The following is a 20,119-nucleotide window of genomic DNA, read 5'->3' on the forward strand; positions in this document are numbered from 1 at the left end:
GTAAGCATAACTAAAAAGGTCTGGATTATTTGGCAGTCTTGAAAAGTATTGTGTAATTCATACACCATAATCTTACAGTCTTTTGACTCAGGGCCTGCTCCAGTTAGGTCAAACAATGATATGGAAGCAAAACAGTTTTTTCCTACATTTTGCATATTGTCTTGGCTAACAGTGGAGGAAAACTAAAGTGATCGATGCCAAAAATAAATTTCCATTTTCCTTCTCCTATGTGGTAGAGCTAATAAAATGCTTCCTGTTCGCTACCACACATCCGTCCGGACATTAACTCGATTATCAGACAAATCAGGTAAACTCGGGTCACTGGGGAACTCAGGTAACGGAAAACTGTCAAGCACTTTGATCACTAATCCCTTACACAGTTTATTCACAGTTACCACAAGCACTGTATACTGTATGCATCAACAGCCTGTGCTTCAGAGGTACCTCACTGGCTTCATCTGCACAGTTTAAAGCTAACATTAGCATGCAACTCTTAGCATTACACTAATCTAAACATGATAGTGGCAACATGTACAGCATGCAGCAATACTGATAGTGTCTTAGAGTGCGGACTGATAAACTGCAGATAAAGAACTGCTTAAAACAGCAGTATGGTTAGAATTTCACTTAGAAATTCACTGACTGAAGTACAATTTCATGGTACTTTACTTTTCATTTTCTGCTTCTTCATACTTCCACTCTGATACATTTAACAAAGAAATATGGTATTTTTGTGCATTACAATATTTGTTTGGCTGCTATAGTAAAAAGCTACTGACTGCAGATGATGATATTTTTATACAGAGCATCTGATTAGCTTGTAAAATATGATGCATTGTTACAGATTAAAGTGCCCAACAGCACATAAAGTAATACGAATCAGCTTCCCCTTCACCAGATACAATATTAAAACACTTGTTAGAAGTTTATGTACTAGTATTAATAACCCAATATTGTAATGTTTACTAATATACCTCTGGCATGGGCAATTAAGTTACATTTTTGCTTTATTAAGATTTTGAATGCAAGACTTGTAATCAAGTAAAAGGTAAATATCAAATGAGACATTAGTATGCCCGCTATCACCTCATTGTGCTGCACTATACCTTACCAACAGTTTGTTCAAAAGAAATCATATTTTGTGCAGGACTACAGGATATGCCATCATTCCTTACTGACAAATGGTCGTTATCTACATCCTGTTCTTGGGCAGCAAAGCACACTAAAGGAAAATACAAAAAACTGAGCTCTAGGTGTGTCCCCGTCAAAAATCTGGTGTGATATAATCTGAAAGACAAAACAGGTATTTTTATGAACAAGCCTTTTCCCTTTCACTCTTAAATTTAAAGTAGCCTATCCTTTGGTCTAAGGTATAAAAGGCAATATAAGATTAAATAAATGATGTACTGTATAAAAGAAATTAAATTATATATATATATATATATATATATATATATATATATATAGAATAAGAAAAATAAAATGTGTGCTCTTGGCTATATACTGAAGTTTGGATGATATTCAGTTATTGAGCCAGTGGAAGGGCAGTCAGCAGTTTCTGTCAACCTGACGTTCCAGTGCTGAGTAGATTCAAGTAAAATACAAGATTTCCTTATCAAACAGTCCTTTGAGCATTAGTCATTGTGGTTTATATCATTGCAAGATCTTCTTCAGCAGTTTTTTCTGCATTTGAGTCCACATCACTGTCACTGTCTGAAATGTGCCAAATGAAGCCCACAAGCTGGGTCAGCATCATAATGTTCTAGTTGCTTTGTAAATTGTGCACCAATGGGAATTGTGTGTTTGGGTAGCACAGCTAAATTTGTTTAATTTGAATTGAATCAGACTCTTGAAAATCCTCAGAAATTAAATGATAAACTCATCACGTGAGAGAAGATATATGCAAACACTCACAGTATTGAGTATACTCACAAATTCCATGTCATACTTTGCAGTGGCCTGTCTGCCGTTTGTTGTCACACCCCCTCGAGTTGGGGACCAGGTGCAACAGGCAGCTCATTTCTCAGAGTTGATGTTTTACCCTGCTCTGACTTCTTGCTTTACAATATATGTAATAATTATTTAGCAAACTTCCTCTCAGTTAATGAGTTATTGTCGCTCCATTAACAGAACTGAGTCCCATTTCTAAAACAAACTCTCTTTCTTTAAAAAATAAATAGTGTGTTTATTTTGTGACATGCTATTTTATTTTGTCAGGTTAGCTTTCTAAAATCAGCTTCCTTAAGTTGTCCTCATTTGCTTCTTTTGAAAGTTACAAATACCATTTTATTTGTTATTATTATTATTTATTTATGTATTTTTTAAAAACATACATTTGTTTTTATTTAATTGTAACACTGAGAATAAATGCATCAAGATTTCATACCCTAAACCTTTTTCTTTATCTCAGTGGTGACATGTGAGATGTCATATGGGTGGTCCTGTAAAAGCAGAAAATCTTTTCTGTGCAAGGAAGGGTGAGACCCGAAATGACTGGTTGGGAGTTGTCTGGCTTCTTTCTGGCTCTCCCGTATGTGCTGTCAGTGATCTGTAGTATGATTAAGTCCTAAGCAGCAAAAGCCACAGTTAGGGAACAATTTCTTTTTCTTTTTTTTTGTTTTGTTTTCTTTTTTGCTTTAAAGCTGAAGCACAAACATAAAAGGAATAAATTAAATGCAAAATCCTTATAATTCACAGGCATTTAGAGCAGAAATATTTTCCATAATTAGAAGCTCTGCAGTACAACTGAGTGGAAAATGTATCTTTGGTTACAGCTGGTTTAGGACCTTGTTCTATAACTCACAAAAGTCCAAAGACCAGAAAGCGGTGCACAGGGAGGTACTGGGAGAGGGGCCGGAGGACAGGGGGAGGAGGAGGGAGGGTGAGGGAGCAGAGGGAGGGAAGTGAAAGACCAGTCTTTTGGATTCCTCATTAATTCAGTGTGGCCCTCTCTTTCAGTTTTTTAAAAGCCCGCCCACTGACCATTATCAGCCCAGGCCTTATATATGCAGCTTGTTGCTGTTGTTTGTGAGCACAGACACTTTGCAGAGGACCAGCCCAAACCCACAGCCAGACAGCCACTCTGCCACCACCATGAGAGAGGTCAAGAGCAAAGAATTCTGGAGGGCCGTTCTGGCCGAACTGGTTGGCATGACCCTTTTCATTTTCCTTAGCATTGCCGCAGCCATTGGGAACACAAACAACACAAACCCAGACCAAGAGGTGAAGGTGTCTCTGGCCTTTGGATTGTCCATCGCCACGCTGGCCCAGAGTTTAGGCCACATCAGTGGAGCCCACCTGAATCCTGCAGTTACCCTCGGGATGCTTGCCAGCTGCCAGATCAGCGTGTTCAAGGCCGTCATGTACATAGTGGCCCAGATGCTGGGTTCAGCTCTGGCCAGTGGCATTGTGTATGGAGCACGTCCAAGTGCTGTTAGTGCACTGGGGCTCAACGCTGTGAGTAAAACCTTTCATAATATTGTTACTGACAGAACATGTGATAAAATGTTATTTAAATTTAGAGGGTTTTCACACTGCTAGGAAATGTGATGCACAGCAATATGATGTATTTAAAGTTCCTTTGTAGTCTAATGTTGACCTCACAGTGAAAACTGAGACTTTTGTGGGGATATAAGCTCTGATTTGGCACTGTTTGTGTTGTTCTCTTGACATTCTGTCATTGCTTCATATTAAATAGTGATGACACATGTTTAAAGCAAACCACACTGCAACAGCTTAAAGAATTTGCAGATAAAAACATGCAGCGTCAACACCCTCGCATTCCCCCTCAGCTGTTTTGGTAAATTTGAAAAATGTTTAAATGCTTTGATGCTACAGTTTTCTTTAGTCTATTTGTAATGAGTAATGTCATTCAACTGTCTTATTACTGAAAAGCGTAGGACCAGTGAGGCATGACAGCTTTCACTATAGAGAAACTGTTCTGACCCACACACACTGTGTACTACAGTTAATTACTCTGAATAACAATAAACCAGTTTTCCACAAATAAAAAAAAAAAAATGAACCAGCAATGTGGCACTTGAGTCTTTGCCAAATTGCTGTCAGACATCCAGGGCAATGCCAGCGATTGCCAAGTGGGAAATGGTTGTGATGGGAAACTATCCATCTAACTGACACAGACTGACAAACTCTTGTTGTTTTGGATTCCTCTCTAACTCTCGCAGCTCAACGGTGTTACTCCCAGCCAAGGCGTTGGCATCGAGCTCCTGGCAACCTTCCAGCTTGTGCTGTGTGTCATTGCAGTCACTGATAAAAGGAGGCGTGATGTCACCGGCTCAGCACCCTTGGCCATCGGCCTCTCAGTCTGCCTGGGACACTTGGCAGCTGTAAGTTGCACCTTACAACCATCCCCAAAGCAGTGTAATGTTTATCTAGGATTAGGCACAGTATATTTGAGCAACGCACACCAGCAGCAAACTTGACAGAGCTCTTGGGGGTGGAATCATTTCATGCATTTTTTTTTTTTTTTTTTACTGTTTGCGATAATACCCCTCCCCCCTGCCAGATTCTGTTATACCAGCAGACCATGTAGCTGAAGATATCCTCTTATGGTGTCTCTTTGTTGTTGATTACAGATCAGCTACACAGGCTGCGGCATCAATCCTGCCCGCTCTTTTGGTCCAGCTTTGATCCTAAACAACTTTGAAAACCACTGGGTGAGTCAAAGAGAGAAGCAGACAAGCACCATTTTTCTGCATGCATATATGTCAAGCTTAAATAATTCAAAAGCTCCATAACAGACAGATGACTCCTTTACCTTCCGTCTCAAGTTAATCAGTTATACCCTTTCCTATTGTTTTACAATTAGCCCGGCTGAGATATTGACAGAAGTAAACCTTTTGAACCAGACTGGTATCTGTTAATTGTTCCTGAGATAACGCTGGTGTTAACAAATACCGATCCAGAGACTGATCACAGTTTCTCATTGCAGGTGTACTGGGTGGGGCCAATGTGCGGTGGTGTAGCAGCAGCTCTCATCTATGATTTCCTGCTCTCCCCCAAATTTGACGATTTCCCCGAGCGCATGAAGGTCCTGGTCAGTGGTCCAGTGGGCGACTATGATGTTAACGGAGGCAACGAGAATACAACTGTGGAGATGACGTCAAAGTAGCGCAACCACTTAGCGTCCTTGTACATGTCTATAGTCCTGTAAGAAAAAGATAATGCTCTTGGATTTAGTGTAGGTTGTCAGTCTTTTTTGTGCTCTTTTTGAAATACCAATGAGAATTGTGTTGACGGGGTCAGTTAGTGTCTCATTCTAATTGACTCTTTTGTTTGACCCCCACACACAATTTTTATCCAAACTGACGCTCAAACACACAAGTCAAGGTTGTGAACATCTTGACAGAGGAGTGTGTTGAATTTATTTCCCATATCAGTATTCTATGTTGAGCCATCTTTTTTTTTTTTTTTTGTATACATATTTGCCTGTATCACTTTTTATTTCTGATGGATAATGTATTGTGTGTACACTCTTGAAATGTCTCTCACTTTTTTAAGTAAATAAAACAAACTGTTGTTAACAGTTGTTAATCTGTTCTTCATTGTTATGTAGACATCAAACATGAGTTAATATTTGTTGTAGATTACATTTTTTCCTTCTCTGCAATCAGCAAACAAAACCCTGAATATTATGGCTACATAAATAATAATGTAGTATGTACACATATTAAAATGTATCAAAAACAGCAGCAGATTGGGAATATTGCACAGATGGTGTGTGTTCATTATTGCACATGGTGAGTTTGTCAGTTTTTGGTCTACTGAGTTCAGTATTTGTTTTACAGTCAGACAGCAGCAGGAAGGAAAGACCTGCAGTATCTTTCCTTCACACACCGCGGTTGCAGCAGCCTGTCGCTGAAAGAGCTGCTCACTACTGTCAGAGATTCCTGCGTGGGTGGGAGGCAGGGGGTTGTCGGCTCTCCAACAGGGATGATAACTTAGCCATCATTCTCCTGTCACGCATTACCTCCACTCGGTCGAGGGGACATCCCAGGACAGAGCTGGCCTTCTTAATCAGCTGTGGAGATGTTGCAGCCCCAGCAGACCACAGCATAGAAAATGGCTTTAGCCACCAGGGTGTGTTCACTGTGTGTAACTTCATTTAACAAAACCTGCACCAAGTCAGCACAATGTACAGTAAGCTACAATAATCAAGTTGTTAGAACTAGATTTTGACAAACGGCCCCTCAGTGAGACAATCGTAGAGAACAATTTAGAGCCCACATTAGTTGATAATGATGCAAATTCGCTTGTAGTGAACCTGGGATCTCTGGACCCCCTCAAGGTCACGAGGCCCCTGAGGTTTTCCAGTTGATAGTCCAGCCTTGGATTTATGTGATTAAAAAAAGTGTGTGGAGGTCTGCACTCCTGAATGACTTGAGCCAAATCATCTCACACATTATTTGTTGGCCAACATGTTTCATCTTTGGTCTTTCTCAGTGAGCAAAGTTTTCCTCAGAAAACTGCCACTGCCCTCACGAAAATTATGTTCTGAACAAATAATGCATGATGCATTAACAAAGAAGAAAACCAAACACCAAAACACCAAACACAACCAAACCCCAGAAAATCAAGCACAAGTAGCCTAAAGGCAAAAGCTGTATGTGAGAAAAAAAAAGTGAGACAGAGAGCGAGGAAACAAGCTTCCTCATGGCAATGTTAAACAAATAGCAAATGTGTAAAGCCGAAGAAACAACAGCACACATCAGTGATTGGGTACTGGCAGACAGGAAATTAAAGACACCATCCATGACAAAAAACAGGTCACCTCAGAGAAAAATCACACCCAGGTTGGTTGACTGGTCTTTAAATACGGTGATTAAATCAGTGTGTGTGCAAACACAGGAGTATGGCCCTATAATGCAAGAGAAACATGTTTTTATCTGTCAGAAAATCTTTTAAGTTATATTTGTTAATATACCTACAGTTCATAAGTGTGCCTGGTGTCATTTTAACTGGCAATGCTCCTCATCCTACATACAGTGTATCCGGAAAGTATTCACAGCGCTTCACTTTTTCCACATTTTGTTATGTTACAGCCTTATTCCAAAATTGATTAAATTCATTTTTTACCTCAAAATCCTGCACACAATACCCAATAATGACAAAGTGAAAAAAGGTTGCTTGAAATTTTTGCAGATATATTAAAAATAAAAAACAAAAAAAAATCACATGTACATAAGTATTCACAGCCTTTGCCGTGACACTCAAAATTGAGCTCAGGTGCATCCTGTTTCCACTGATCATCCTTCAGATGTTTCGACAACTTGATTGGAGTCCAACTGGGGTAAATTCAGTTGATTGGACATGATTTGGAAAGGCACACACCTGTCTATATAAGGTGCCATAGTTGACAGTGCATGTCAGAGCACAAACCAAGCCATGAGGTCCAAGGAATTGTCTGTAGACCTCCAAGACAGGATTGTATCGAGGCACAGATCTGGGGAAGGGTACAGAAACATTTCTGCAGCATTGAAGGTCCCAGTGAGCACAGTGGCATCCATCATCTGTAAATGGAAGAAGTTTGGAACCACCAGGACTCTTCCTAGAGCTGGCCGCCCGGCTAACCTGAGCATTCGGGGCAGAAGGGCCTTAGTCAGGGAGGTGACCAAGAACCCTGTGGTCTCTTTGACAGTGCTCCAGCGTTGCTCTGTGGAGAGAGGAGAACCTTCCAGAAGGACAACCATTTCTGCAGCACTCCACCAATCAGGCCTGTATGGTAGATTGTCCAGACGGAAGCCACTCCTCAGTAAAAGGCACATGACAGCCCGCTGTAGTTTGCCAAAAGGCACCTGAAGGACTCTCAGACCATGAGAAACAAAATTCTCTGGTCTGATGAAACAAAGATTGAACTCTTTGGCCTGAATGCCAAGCGTCATGTCTGGAGGAAACCAGGCACCGCTCATCACCTGGCCAATACCATTCCTACAGTTAAGCATGGTGGTGGCAGCGTCATGCTGTGGGGATGTTTTTCTGCAGCAGGAACTGGAAGACTAGTCAGGTTCGAGGGAAAGATGAATGCAGCAAAGTACAGAGACATCCTTGATGATAACCTGCTCCAGAGCGCTCTGGACCTCGGACTGGGGCGAAGGTTCATCTTCCAACAGGACAACGAACCTAAGCACACAGCCAAGATAACAAAGGAGTGGCTTCAGGACAACTCTGTGAATGTCCTTGAGTGGCTCAGCCAGAGCCCAGACTTGAACCCGATTGAACATCTCTGGAGAGATCTGAAAATGGCTGTGCACTGACGCTCCTCATCCAACCCGATGGAGCTTGAGAGGTTCTGCAAAGAAGAATGAGAGAAACTGCCCAAACATAGGTGTGCCAAGCTTGTAGCGTCATACTCAAAAAGACTTGAGGCTGTAATTGCTGCCAAAGGTGCTTCAACACAGTATTGAGCAAAGGCTGTGAATACTGATTTACATGTGATATTTTTTGTTTTTTATTTTTAATATATTTGCAAAAATTTTAAGCAAGTTTTTTCACTTTGTCATTATGGGGTATTGTGTGTAGAATTTTGAGGTAAAAAATGAATTTAATCCGTTTTGGAATAAGGCTGTAACATAACGAAATGTGGAAAAAGTGAAGCGCTGTGAATATTTTCCGGATGTACTGTACTCTTACACTTCAGTGTGCAGACCAATTCCAGAGTATCTCTGCAACTGCAACTAAATACAGTTTTTATACTTGTGATGATTTAATGACAGTATCAACTCTAAGTGATGGAAGTGTGGAATATTAACCTAAATTGGTTCTGGACACTCAGCTTTACTTCCTATCTTCTTGTGTTTTCTTTGTTCCACCCTGCTCTTGCTGCTGATTGATGGATAGCCTCTCCCATTTGTTTTTTCAGCAGTTGGAGCATCCAGTAGCAGGTTGCCTGGTTGGTGAGAGTGTCCTGTCAGCAGCCAAGAGACTGTGCAGTTTGCTGTGACACACCCTCTCTCTGCTTCACGCTCACTCCTCCATGGCTCAGTGGGTCAGCTTATGGCAGTTTGCCAGTGGAGAGGGGCAGAAAAAGACTGAATAATGAACGGAGTCATAGTTATGCTGCTAATGTGTGTCTTTGTTATGACATTAGGGAAGAAAGGATGGTAGACAGAGCATGGAGGTGTCTCATTAGGGCACCCAGTTACCCTAATTGAACTGTTGATTGGGTTTCAGCCAGCAAAAAAAAGACCAGAGGCAGTTGGCCATTCATCACATTTTCAGACCTTTTAGATGCTCATTCTGCAACAGCTATTGGAGTCACCACTACAGTATGCTAGGTCATGTGCCAGCGGGTCACCCAGGCTTCTGCACAGCAAGTACACGTTGGTTCATGTGGCTGCGTGGGCATCGAATTGAACCATTACAAGCACCGCTCCCCAGTGAATTTCTCTACTGGGCAGTTAACAGCTGGATCACTGGCGGGTGTTTTAACACTACATGCAGACTGGTGTGAGAAAATGCAGCCTACTCTTTCACTTGAATGGAGCACGTTCAGTGACACACTGCTGCACAGGGCTCCAGCAGACACATGCAGACCTGCAATGTGACACCATCTGGCAACCAAACAGTGATAAACAGCTGCATTTAAAGAATGCTTAAGTGTTTTTCAAAATCTTCCTCACAGTGACCCATTCATGTGCACACTGACTGCAGCGAGCCACCATGAAAGGGGCTGGTCTGACCCTCAGGAGCAGTTTGGGATTTGGTGTCTTGCCAAAGACACTTCAACAAGTGGATAAGAGGTGCTGGTGAGGTCACCGTGACCTTGACCTTTCACCTTTGACCCCCAAAATCGAATCTGTTTATCCTTGAGGTTTGAGCCAAATTTTAAGAAATTCCCACGAGGCATTACTGAGATATTGCGTTCACCAGAATGGGATGGACAGACATGTAAACAGAAACCACAATGCCTCTGGCTTTTGCTGTTGCTGAGGCAGCATGAAGACAACATGATAGGCCTGATGGTCTGAACAGCTGATGGTTTTGGCCCTGAATGTCAAACAATGGTGAATACAGGTTTGCACAAACTATCCAGAGCACACAGGCTCAGTCCACTTCCACTGCCTTCAAAGCAGAATTGATGGGTTTGCAGAAGTGGTGTTACAAAAAGGGGCCTGACCCACTGTCCTGCTCAGTTATTCATTCCCAGGCTTCTGTTGGACACAGGCCTGTGGTTTGATGTATGTTTGAGGGATTTCCATCCTGTCTGGCTGTTTGCTGTTTTTCTTCATCCACTTGCTTTGTGGCATAAAGCCAAAAGTTATAGGGCAGGCAGTTTGACAGGAGGAATGGGAGTGCCCGATTGTTCAAAAATTTGTGATGGCTGTTTTTATTGCATTTTTTTTTTAAGTTACACCAACCAATGCAGGGTGAAATCATCAGTGAAAATCATTGTTTTCCAGGAGGCAGTTTTCTCTGAATCTCAATACTATACTAGGCCCTTTAAAGGTTGCAGTGGCATGAAGCCTGTTTTCAAGGAAGCAGGATTTTTCTAAGAATTTAAAGTTCACATTTCATGGAGTCTGTAATGGTTTACTTCAGCTCCTCCTCTCTGCAACGCGCTTGTTAGGTCACAAAGATGTTTTATATTAATATCAGGTTATTTTAAAAAATATAACCAGCGTGAATCACATGCAGTCTGAAAAATAAACAATGTGTGGGTAGCAGAGTAGCAACGTTTGTAGCAGCTGTATTGATTCTTCTGTCTTTGCTTATCAGTTATATGTGCTGTCCCTTACAACAGATGATGTCACTGTGGGCGGTGGCAGACCATGAACAGTTCTAAGAAACATGTGATGGGAATGTAATATGTGATTAGGAGCCTTATTTAAGGTAAAGCACCAAGACTCAGTAAGAGTCTTTTTCCCGACAGTGCACCTGCACCTCGGACTATAATCTGTGGACTTAACTCTGGCTTTGGACCTGGACTCTGGTTAAACTGCTTGTGATGAACCAACAAATCCAAACTGGACTCAATGACCACAATAAACTCCTTTATCATTATTTAAATAATCGTCAATGCATTTTTGGATGTTTGTTTTTTTTTCTGGGATCACACTTTTCTTTTTCTTCACCATGTTATAATTTATGTTTTTACTTATTTTGAGCAAGTGGAAGGGAAAGCCTTTGAAGCTGTAAGTACCATTTTTACTCTGCTTAACAGACCAGCGTACATATTAATTATATACTTGACTTACTTCCACTTCTGCGTGACTAAATACTCTGTGTTCATTCTATAATCTCTTGAGTTAAGTTAAAGTCCAGCTCTCATGACAGACTGGGGTAATAAACCCACAGTGGGGCTCTTCAGAACACCTGCATCGTGATGTTGTTTATGCCTCTGGAAGAGTTGATTTAGGGAATGAGTCATGTTTGTATCTTATTTACATCTGAAAGCCCAGAGGGGGTGTGAACATCATGAGTGAGTGAACGGCACTTACGTGATGAGGTGTTGCTAGGGTCTAAAACTGTCCAGAGACAATGCTGGTCAGCTGAAAGCCTTCCCTCTCTCTGACCAATCAGCTGGTCAGAAATAAGCCACACCAACTTGATAAATTCATACCACGGCTGTTTCAGAAATATGTTCAGAAAGTGTTTGATTATCAGATCATCAGATGTGATTATCGTTTATTTTTATCATACTATAAGCCTGTGAGTCATGCTGGCTTATGTCAGTAGTCTTAATATCTTCATCTGATTTAGTTAAATCACTTCCTTAAATGTTCTGTAATTTGGAATTGAGGTTAATTTCTTGAATGTCTTGATTTTGCAGTGTTTAAACATTGAATACATATAATTTCTTTATAATTCCTAATGAAAATAAATGTAATGCTGGCACTGTTGTTGTTACTGCTGACAGATGAATTAATCCAGCTGTGCTCTGATTGGTGGCTGATATGATAATCATAGCTTAACTTCGGTTACCAGCTCATATGGAACAGACTGTTGTGTGAATGTAGAGTATGTAGAGAGCTGATGCTCGGCCTCTAGGCTCTGACCTCATCACTGCCCACAAGGAAACTTCAAGTGTACAGCAGGGAGCAGGGAGCAGGGAGGATGCCAACATCTTTCCAGGGGGAATGTAGATTCAGAGCCTATAGGTGGATGCTGGGGTGGAGGTGGGGTTTATGAAATGCTATGCAGTGGAGTATTACAGTATCAGATACACATGTGCCAATGGGAAAAAGAGGTATTTCTTTCAATAAATGAAATGTTGGTTGACAGTTGGCTGCTCTTCAGTGGTGAGCTCCCAGGCCCACAGAGCTGCTCACAGGGTTAGAAAGTGTAACCTTTGTCCTTCCTGTCAGTTCTCCACGTCATTACTCCTCCTAGATCCTGCTCCTCCGACATAATGAATCCTATATACTCGCAGTTATGCCATCATCTCTATAATGTCTGTCAAATGCAACTGTACATAAAGGTTTTAAATGTTTGGGAACAATCTCAAGCACATTTCAGAGAAATGATGGAAACAGCTTTTTATTTTGACGATATTGAAACCAAAAACTGCATAAAAGTCAAGGAACTCTTGGTTTAAAAATGTGCAAGTAAAACTAGATTTGTTTGAAAAAGAAAAATGCGGACGTGATCTTCTTTTGGAATGAAGCATTGTGGCCAAAGTCAAAGGTGACGCTTTGACAGGCCTCTCCGTCATTCTTTTGACAAGAAGACAAGAAGCAGTGTGACCCTTTAACCTGCCAGCTCCTCCGCACTGAAAAGAAGAATGAGAGGCTGGTTTCCTTGGCGTGAATTCAAAAGGTCCCGTTTCCTTCACATGGCACATGACTGATGCGGCCGGCCCTGCATGACACGCGCTCAGAACAGAGTAAGTAGATTGATAGAGGAAGATAGAGGAAGACGAACATAGGAAAACCATCTCAACAGACTTATAGTGTCCTTCACACATCTGATGGATGTCCTTCACACGTTTAATATCTCATGTGCCTGGAATTAAGACAAATGATTGAAAATATATCCCATAATATTATATTGCATTGTTTTGTTTTGTTTTTAATTCCTAGATAATTTTGATTTTATATTTTTAATTTTATATATTAGAGCAATAATAAAAATACAAATGTATAATTGGATCAACCATGGAATAAATTATGCATGCAAGCTGCATATGTGATTTTGAATTTGTGGACTAAAACCTTCACCTTTTCCTTTTTATTCCAATATCAATTTATTTACCGACCTAATTCAAACATGTTTTCTGAAACATCCAGTTCAGCTCCTCATCTGACACGAAGCAACAGTTTTGTGAGGTCTTAAATGAGTTGTTAATAACAGTAAACGCAGCTCCTCCTCCTGTTAAACTGGAAAAGTACTGAACAGAGCAGGAGACGTGGAGGTCACTCTCACTGGCTGAAATGCGTATCTCTCAGCTGTTTCTAATCAGGCCTGATTCTTCAAAGCCACACGCTTGATGAGTGCTGGCAAACGTCAGTCCCAATGTTTTGCTGGGCTGGTGGAACCAAATCTCTGCTTGTGCCATAAATCTTGGTGTATCATTCAAAATCTGCTTGTTAGCGTAAGGTCATCCAAGTAGCCATGTCAGAAATTAAAACGTGGGCATTTTGGAGGGCAGCTCTCGCTGAGGCTCTGGGAATGATCATCTTTATCTTCATCGGCCTCTCGGCTGCAATAGGTGACAAAAATAACACTTACCCTGATCAGGAGATAAAAGTGGCATTTGCCTTTGGTCTGGCTATTGCTACATTAGCCCAGTGTTTAGGTCACATTAGTGGTGCCCACCTGAATCCTGCCATCACCCTGGGGCTCCTTGCCAGCTGCCAGATCAGTGTCTTCAGAGCCTTTTTCTATATAATGGCTCAGATTTTAGGAGCAGTGGCTGGCAGTGCCATTGTGTATGGTATCAGGCCAGAAACCACAGATTCACTTGGTGTTAACAAGGTAAGGTGGAATCCATGTGCTTCTAATTTTTTCAGAGTAACGCTTCCCTTAATGAATGAATGATGACTAAATGAATTTAGGAATTGCCTCCAGACTGACCTAGTTTTCTGTGAAAGCCTAACAACTCATTGTCTAAAGTTTTGTGTTGTCTTCTCTGAGACATTCTCATTTGCTAACTGCTGGGGATAAGTTGTTCAATTTTAAATGTCAAATTTTAATTGTCACTGGTTGTAGCGACTATGCAGCAAAGACAGAGTGTTTATACGGTAGCTTGTGCTGGCCTCAGTAGTAATTTAAGTACTGATTCAGTACAACTGTTTTGTTTTAATAAAGCAGGAGTTGCAGAAGTGGAAGAATAGAATAATGGCAAAAGAATCCCTTAACCATAATTGTTTCCGCACAAAGGAGGCAAGCAAACTGAAGGTGTTTTTCCTATTTTGCAGCTAAATGGAATCAGCCCAGGTCAAGGTTTTGTCATAGAGCTCCTGCTCACCCTCCAGCTGGTCCTGTGTGTGCTCGCAGTCACCGACAAAAGGCGTGATGTCAGTGGATATGCACCACTGGCTATCGGACTGTCTGTAGGGTTGGGACACCTTGCTGGGGTGAGAACATCAAAACATTCCTTTGTTTCCGCCTTCATCAGTTTGGTAGATGGTTTCTCCATCTTGCTGTGGCCTGATACAATGGATTTACGTAGGATGAACCTGGCTGTGAATCAGGCTTGTGTAATCATGTAATCTTCTGCTGAACAGCCAAAGAGCCAAGTGGTGTTTTCCTCTGATATGCCTTCCAGATCCGCTACACAGGATGCGGCATCAACCCAGCTCGATCCTTTGGGCCCGCAATTATACTGGAGTCTTTTGATGATCATTGGGTATGTATGGTGGAGATGTAAAGCAGATAAGTGTTGCATTCATGACTCATTCCTCTTGAAACAGGGACGTGTCTGTCCTGTTATGTTGTTTTTTCCAGGTATACTGGGCAGGACCAATGAGCGCTGGTGTGGTGGCAGCTATTCTGTATAATTATCTACTGGCTCCCAGAGACGAGCCCTTCAGTGAAAAAACAAGAGTTCTGTTCAGCAGTGGCTCATCACCAGAAGATGAAACTCAGGAGCCCCTTCTGGAGAACACTAGAGACACAAAATGGTCAAAGGACCAAGTCTAAGTGGAAAATACTATTACTGCTGTTTATTTGTATCAAATAAAATGCTTTTTCAACATGATGAGTTGTGACAAATCTTGTGCAGCACATCTTTGTCCTGGTTGATTCCTCTAGTCCCCTCTGCACATAAACCTCTTCACTTTAAAATACTTAAGTAGACAACTCGCTGGGTTTAACACAGCAATGCATTTGAAGCAGAGATGATGACAATAAAAACCTGGATGTTTTTGACGGCCATGGGTACAGAACTTTGTCAGTATGGTCCTGTTCATGTTGGTCTATCAGCTATCGTTGGAACAGATAATGAAAAGATTGAGGTTTAGGAGCCAAATGTCTCACTAGCCTTTGCGCTGACTATTGCCACTCTGATTCTGGGGAATTCAGTGAAACACACCTGCAGTCACCTTGAGCCTGCAGCTGCAGCAAGTGCTTTTGTGAATGGATATTGCACCAGTGAATCCCTTGGTGTTAACATGGTAAAGGGCTGTCCTTGTCTGTCTTTGCATTTAGCTGTGGCTGCTGATTGTGTTTTGCTTTGAATAAAGTGACTGCAGGACAAAGCTTTGTCATCTAGTTCCTTGCCACCCTTCTGTTGGTTCTGTGTGTGATAGCTGTGACTGTAAAAGCGATAGTGACGTTAAAGGCTTTGGCTATTGGGCTGTCAGTGAGACTCAGGCACTTTGCAGCTATAAGTGAATCACAATCCTATGGTTCTAGGATTTTTTTCACTCCATGTGATACAGTGCTCATAACAGAGCAGGGGCCGACAAGGATTTCACTTTAATAACAGTGGGTGGACAAAATGAAAGCGCTATTCAATAAAAATACTAGATAACAATTTGGTGAAGCCTTTTGTCAAAGAGCCCTGACACTTTTTATCTGTCTATCTGCAATGTTGTAAAGCAAATATCCTGTTCAGTCTGTATTGGGGAGAGTCTGCTGTTTCTCTTTGCCAATATGGCTTTCCTGTGTTTAGAAAGTGGTGGAAATGATTCAAGACTTTCCCTCTCCGCTACATTACATAATTTTGCAGTGTGTACGGCTGATGTGCCAGCAGCTCAGGAAGCGGGTGCTACATATCACAATTGCAAAGGCAGCTACACGTGTGTCATAGAAAATTGAAAACTAATGAGCAGCATCAGCTTTGGGAAGTGGTTGGCAATCACCATTTTTATAAGTGGGTTTTCCTGGCAACATAAGGCCTCTTGTAGAGGTACAAGCAGGTCACTGCCCAGATCATTCCTGCCAAACTAAACAGGCACTACAGCCACGGAAGAACTGGAGATGCACAGTATAACATAATTTCAAAAACTATGTCTTTTGGCCAATCAGCACCTCTGAAAGTCTCAACTAAAATACTACAGGGAAACTGTTTTATAAAATGTTTCTGTCATTTGTTTTCTCCACCGCCAGTATATATTTTACAAACAGATTGCATAAGAATGGCCTGCACATATATTACTATTCCAATCCATGATAGTTTGTTGAATGACTTTATTGGCCTAATGTGTTTCCATTTACAGATAAGTTTCCCTGGCAGTGGTATCAGTCCTGCTCACTGCTTTGGACCAGCTCTGACACGTAATGAAATGAGGAACCACTGGGTCAGCAGACATTTATTTCACCCATTTTATTTTGTCGAAGACAAATGTGGCTGATCTCTGCTTCCATTTCAGACGTACTGGCAGGGGCCAAATTTTGAGGAGGAATAGCAGCAGCTCTTATCTGTGATTTCCTTCAGTACCCACAAACACCAAACTTCAGAGCGCGTTGGAACATCGTGCTTCATGGTTCAGAAGATAAAAATAACTGGAGAAGACAACAGCAGCCCAGGGCTGTGTCAGTAGCCCAAGAGCTGAACAACGTGCAATATTTGAGCTTTTCTGCCTTTTATGCTTTGAAAATTGCTATTGGTTGTATTTTTAGCTTTGCAGTGAGTGTATGTTTATCATGTTTTTTTTAACCAGTGAATATCTTATAATAAGATCATTTTTCATTCATTGTCAGTGTTTTCATCTGAAACAATATTCTAAACCACACAGTTCAAAGTGAGGTTAACATATCCTTGTTTACATTATGCAGTCACCAGAATAACACAGTGTATCATATATGCATATCTCAATGACTTTGACATTAGCTTCTCTACAATGTATTGCATACTGTGTACAGTGTTCTCAGTGTTTGGCGAGAGTCCCAAAATTCTCTCTGCAGTAAAACAACACAAGGATGTGGATCAGGTAATTGCAGATAACAGCAGTGTAAATTCTTCATAAGAAAAAAGCACAATTAGACAAGATGTGGCCATCATGGAGATTTCCTGTTTGGCTGTGTCACAAGAATGTCCTCCTTCCATCTACGCACACGGCCCGTCTCACATCCCGTTTTATGGCTTATGAGTATATTTGATGGTCTGCACACCCTGGGCTAATCATTGAATAACCATCAAGTGACTTTAAACTCAGCTGCCCAACATTTCTCAACAGAAATCCGGCAGTCTGAGGGCAATCCAGTCAAGGTTGTTTAAGTAGATGTTAGTTATTGTTAGCCAAGCACCAATCAGGAGCAGCATAACCGCCGTGGTTGGATGCACATCCCCTCATTGAACATTGCTATTATTCTGCTCAGTGTGAGATATTCATTAACAAAATGTCTGTGCCCCAAATATTTTTACAATGTCCTGTGAGGAAGTAAAGGTGTAGCCTTTATTTTTGCTCAGTTGTCAGGTCCAACTTCCGCTTATTGCCACACAGCTAGGCAGCTTAAATCCATGATAAATCTACAGAGCCTGCAAAAATCAACAAATTTCATTATATTTAATTGCAATGAATGGAACAATCTGATTGAAAATATTTGTCGACATTCAGTCTATACATCAGTCCACATGGCTCACCTCCCCTTAAGGAGGAATATTGTTTTGCTGTGGCGTGTGTTATCACAGCTCTGTCAGTTTGGTCTCTCGTGAACCTGCTATGGTGCCCTCCACTTTTAAATGTATCCGTGAAGGAACGCTGTGCTGATGGGATTATCTCGCTTATATGACATGACACTTCTTCACATGATTTTTTACGGTGGATTCTCAGGGGCCAATCATGTGACGGCAGGCAATCTAAAATCTCCCTCCTTTGTGTGCTTAACCTCGGAGGTCAGAGCATTGTGTTTGGCCTCTTGTTTTGAAGATTGTCCTCAACAACATGGACAATGCTCTTTTTGTTGCCCCTCAGTCATTTTGTCTGAGAGTGTCTTTCATCAAATTATTTGGCTCTCACGTTGAGCTTGATTATTCCATGATTTGGAATGGGAGAGTGTTCAGTAGTCATCTCGTTATATTTATCAAGTATAAATATGTGGGAATGGAGGCCTAACCTGATTTTTAACTGATTTCAGAGGGACAAGTTAACAGTAATATTTAACCCAACAATATGGCCTATTCACACAAATTTCTGCGATAGAAAACCAGTGTCCTTTCTTTTCTTTACAAATTAGTTGTAATAATTTACATGATAAGGCTCGCAATATTCTATGTACTATATACTATATAGACATTTTCTGAATAGCCTAATATAACTTTCTCTCTGCTATCACTCTACCACTCAGGTGTCTAATGTATTAAAAACATGAATGAGCCACATTATTACAATGCAGAGGGCTCTGTAGTTTATTCTAAGCCAGTCCCATGTATACCATCATGCAGCAGTAAATACTCACTATAGCAACAAATGTGAATTATACTGCGGTCAAAAAATAGTCTCCAACGGACACTGTTTACTCCTTTTGCTAAAAACTACAGAGCCCAGCTATTTTGGAAAATGATGTAGCCTTTTTCTAAAATAAAACTTGTTAATGTATATACTGGGAACAAAGGGAGTGATTTGTTGTCAAAAAGAAAAATATATAATATTGTCTGCCATACTCTTTAAATAGATATCCGCTGGGTTTCAAAACATGGATAGTAACATCTCCAACTTAAAGACCGATTGCATTTAACCGTAATCTTGACCCCACCACTAGCCCTCTTCACGCTGTCTGCACATACTGAGCATAAACTGACTGATGCCGGGCCTCTATCTGCACCCTGAGAATTACTCACCACACTCACTCCCTTTCTGCTTTTCATCAGGTCTTGGCAAAGTTTCAGTAAATGCTGTATCAGAAGGGGTGGGGGGCTCAATAGTTAGATTTCTGGTGAACTGTGTGTGGCAAACTCTGCGTATGGGAACCAAGGTGCCATTCAAAACTGCAGAGTAAAACAGTTCTCACTTCCTTTTTTTGTGACCGCAGCAATAAGACAGAGGTGATGAAAATGATCTCTCGGCTCTCTGCGTGACAGTACTGGCCTACATTTCCTCCAAACACGTTTTTCTCCAAACATCAGCACAACACCTTTATGGTCAGTCAACAGCCTTTGTAACTGCACGGCTATAAACACTTGTCAGAGGGTGAATGGTCCCACTACAACAAACTACTTCAAAGGTCCTAACCCCTGAACCTGGTGGTAAACACACATCAAAACAGGCCAAAGTCTTCACATTGGTTCTGTCAAACTTACAGGCACAGTCCATGATTCATATGTAAACCAGGGGGTTGCTCCACCACCAAAATCCAAACAAGGGTTTGGAACCTGCCATCACTCTCAAATGATTAACAGGTTGTTTTTAATTTACAGACTAACACTTGGCAACAACTAAAGTAATGTTATTAATATTTTATGATGTTTTTAAGTTTTTTTTTTTACATCGGTAAGGTGTTTAAATACAACTTAAACTTAAATCAAGTATGTGCATAGACCTTGAATTTATGTAATCAAACATTTATGGACGCAACCTTTAATGATGTCACAGTGTAATGCACCATTGGTTTTTATGTGCTGTGTGACATTGTTGAACAGTAGATCCTATCAAAGAATTCATGCCCTGCAGCTCAGTAGCTGTACTTTAAATTGTACACCCACTACACATGGAAAGGTGCACTGACAAACACACAGGTAAAAACTCAAATATGACTGCTGTGACCACTGTGAAGCCTT

The 20,119-nt window shown here is 41.1% G+C and overlaps 2 protein-coding genes across 3 annotated transcripts; both read left to right on the forward strand.

The window, feature by feature from the left end:
• The first annotated feature begins 2,987 nt into the window (after window positions 1-2,987).
• LOC139629402 (aquaporin-1-like) lies at window positions 2,988-5,543 on the forward strand. Its single transcript, XM_071492003.1, is given in 5 exon segments — window positions 2,988-3,053; window positions 3,055-3,456; window positions 4,185-4,346; window positions 4,596-4,676; window positions 4,952-5,543. Coding segments are annotated over 5 exon segments (873 nt in total). The 5' UTR covers window positions 2,988-3,005; the 3' UTR covers window positions 5,132-5,543.
• Window positions 5,544-13,437: 7,894 nt separating this feature from the next.
• On the forward strand, window positions 13,438-15,157 carry LOC139629587 (aquaporin-1-like). 2 transcript variants are annotated; one of them, XM_071492304.1, is made up of 4 exons: window positions 13,438-13,932; window positions 14,376-14,534; window positions 14,685-14,806; window positions 14,905-15,157. In XM_071492304.1, the coding sequence occupies exons 1-4, from the start codon at window positions 13,570-13,572 to the stop codon at window positions 14,924-14,926; spliced, it is 666 nt and encodes a 221-aa protein (XP_071348405.1). In that variant the 5' UTR covers window positions 13,438-13,569; the 3' UTR covers window positions 14,927-15,157. The 2 variants fall into 2 exon arrangements, with proteins under 2 accessions (XP_071348405.1, XP_071348404.1); XM_071492303.1 differs by having other exon boundaries at window positions 14,726-14,806.
• The last annotated feature ends 4,962 nt before the right edge of the window (window positions 15,158-20,119 follow it).

This window comes from Trachinotus anak, unplaced genomic scaffold (assembly GCF_046630095.1).
Source record: "Trachinotus anak isolate AG129_WGS33_773 ecotype Australia unplaced genomic scaffold, CSIRO_AGI_Tana_v1 ptg000012l, whole genome shotgun sequence".
NCBI lineage: Eukaryota > Metazoa > Chordata > Actinopteri > Carangiformes > Carangidae > Trachinotus > Trachinotus anak.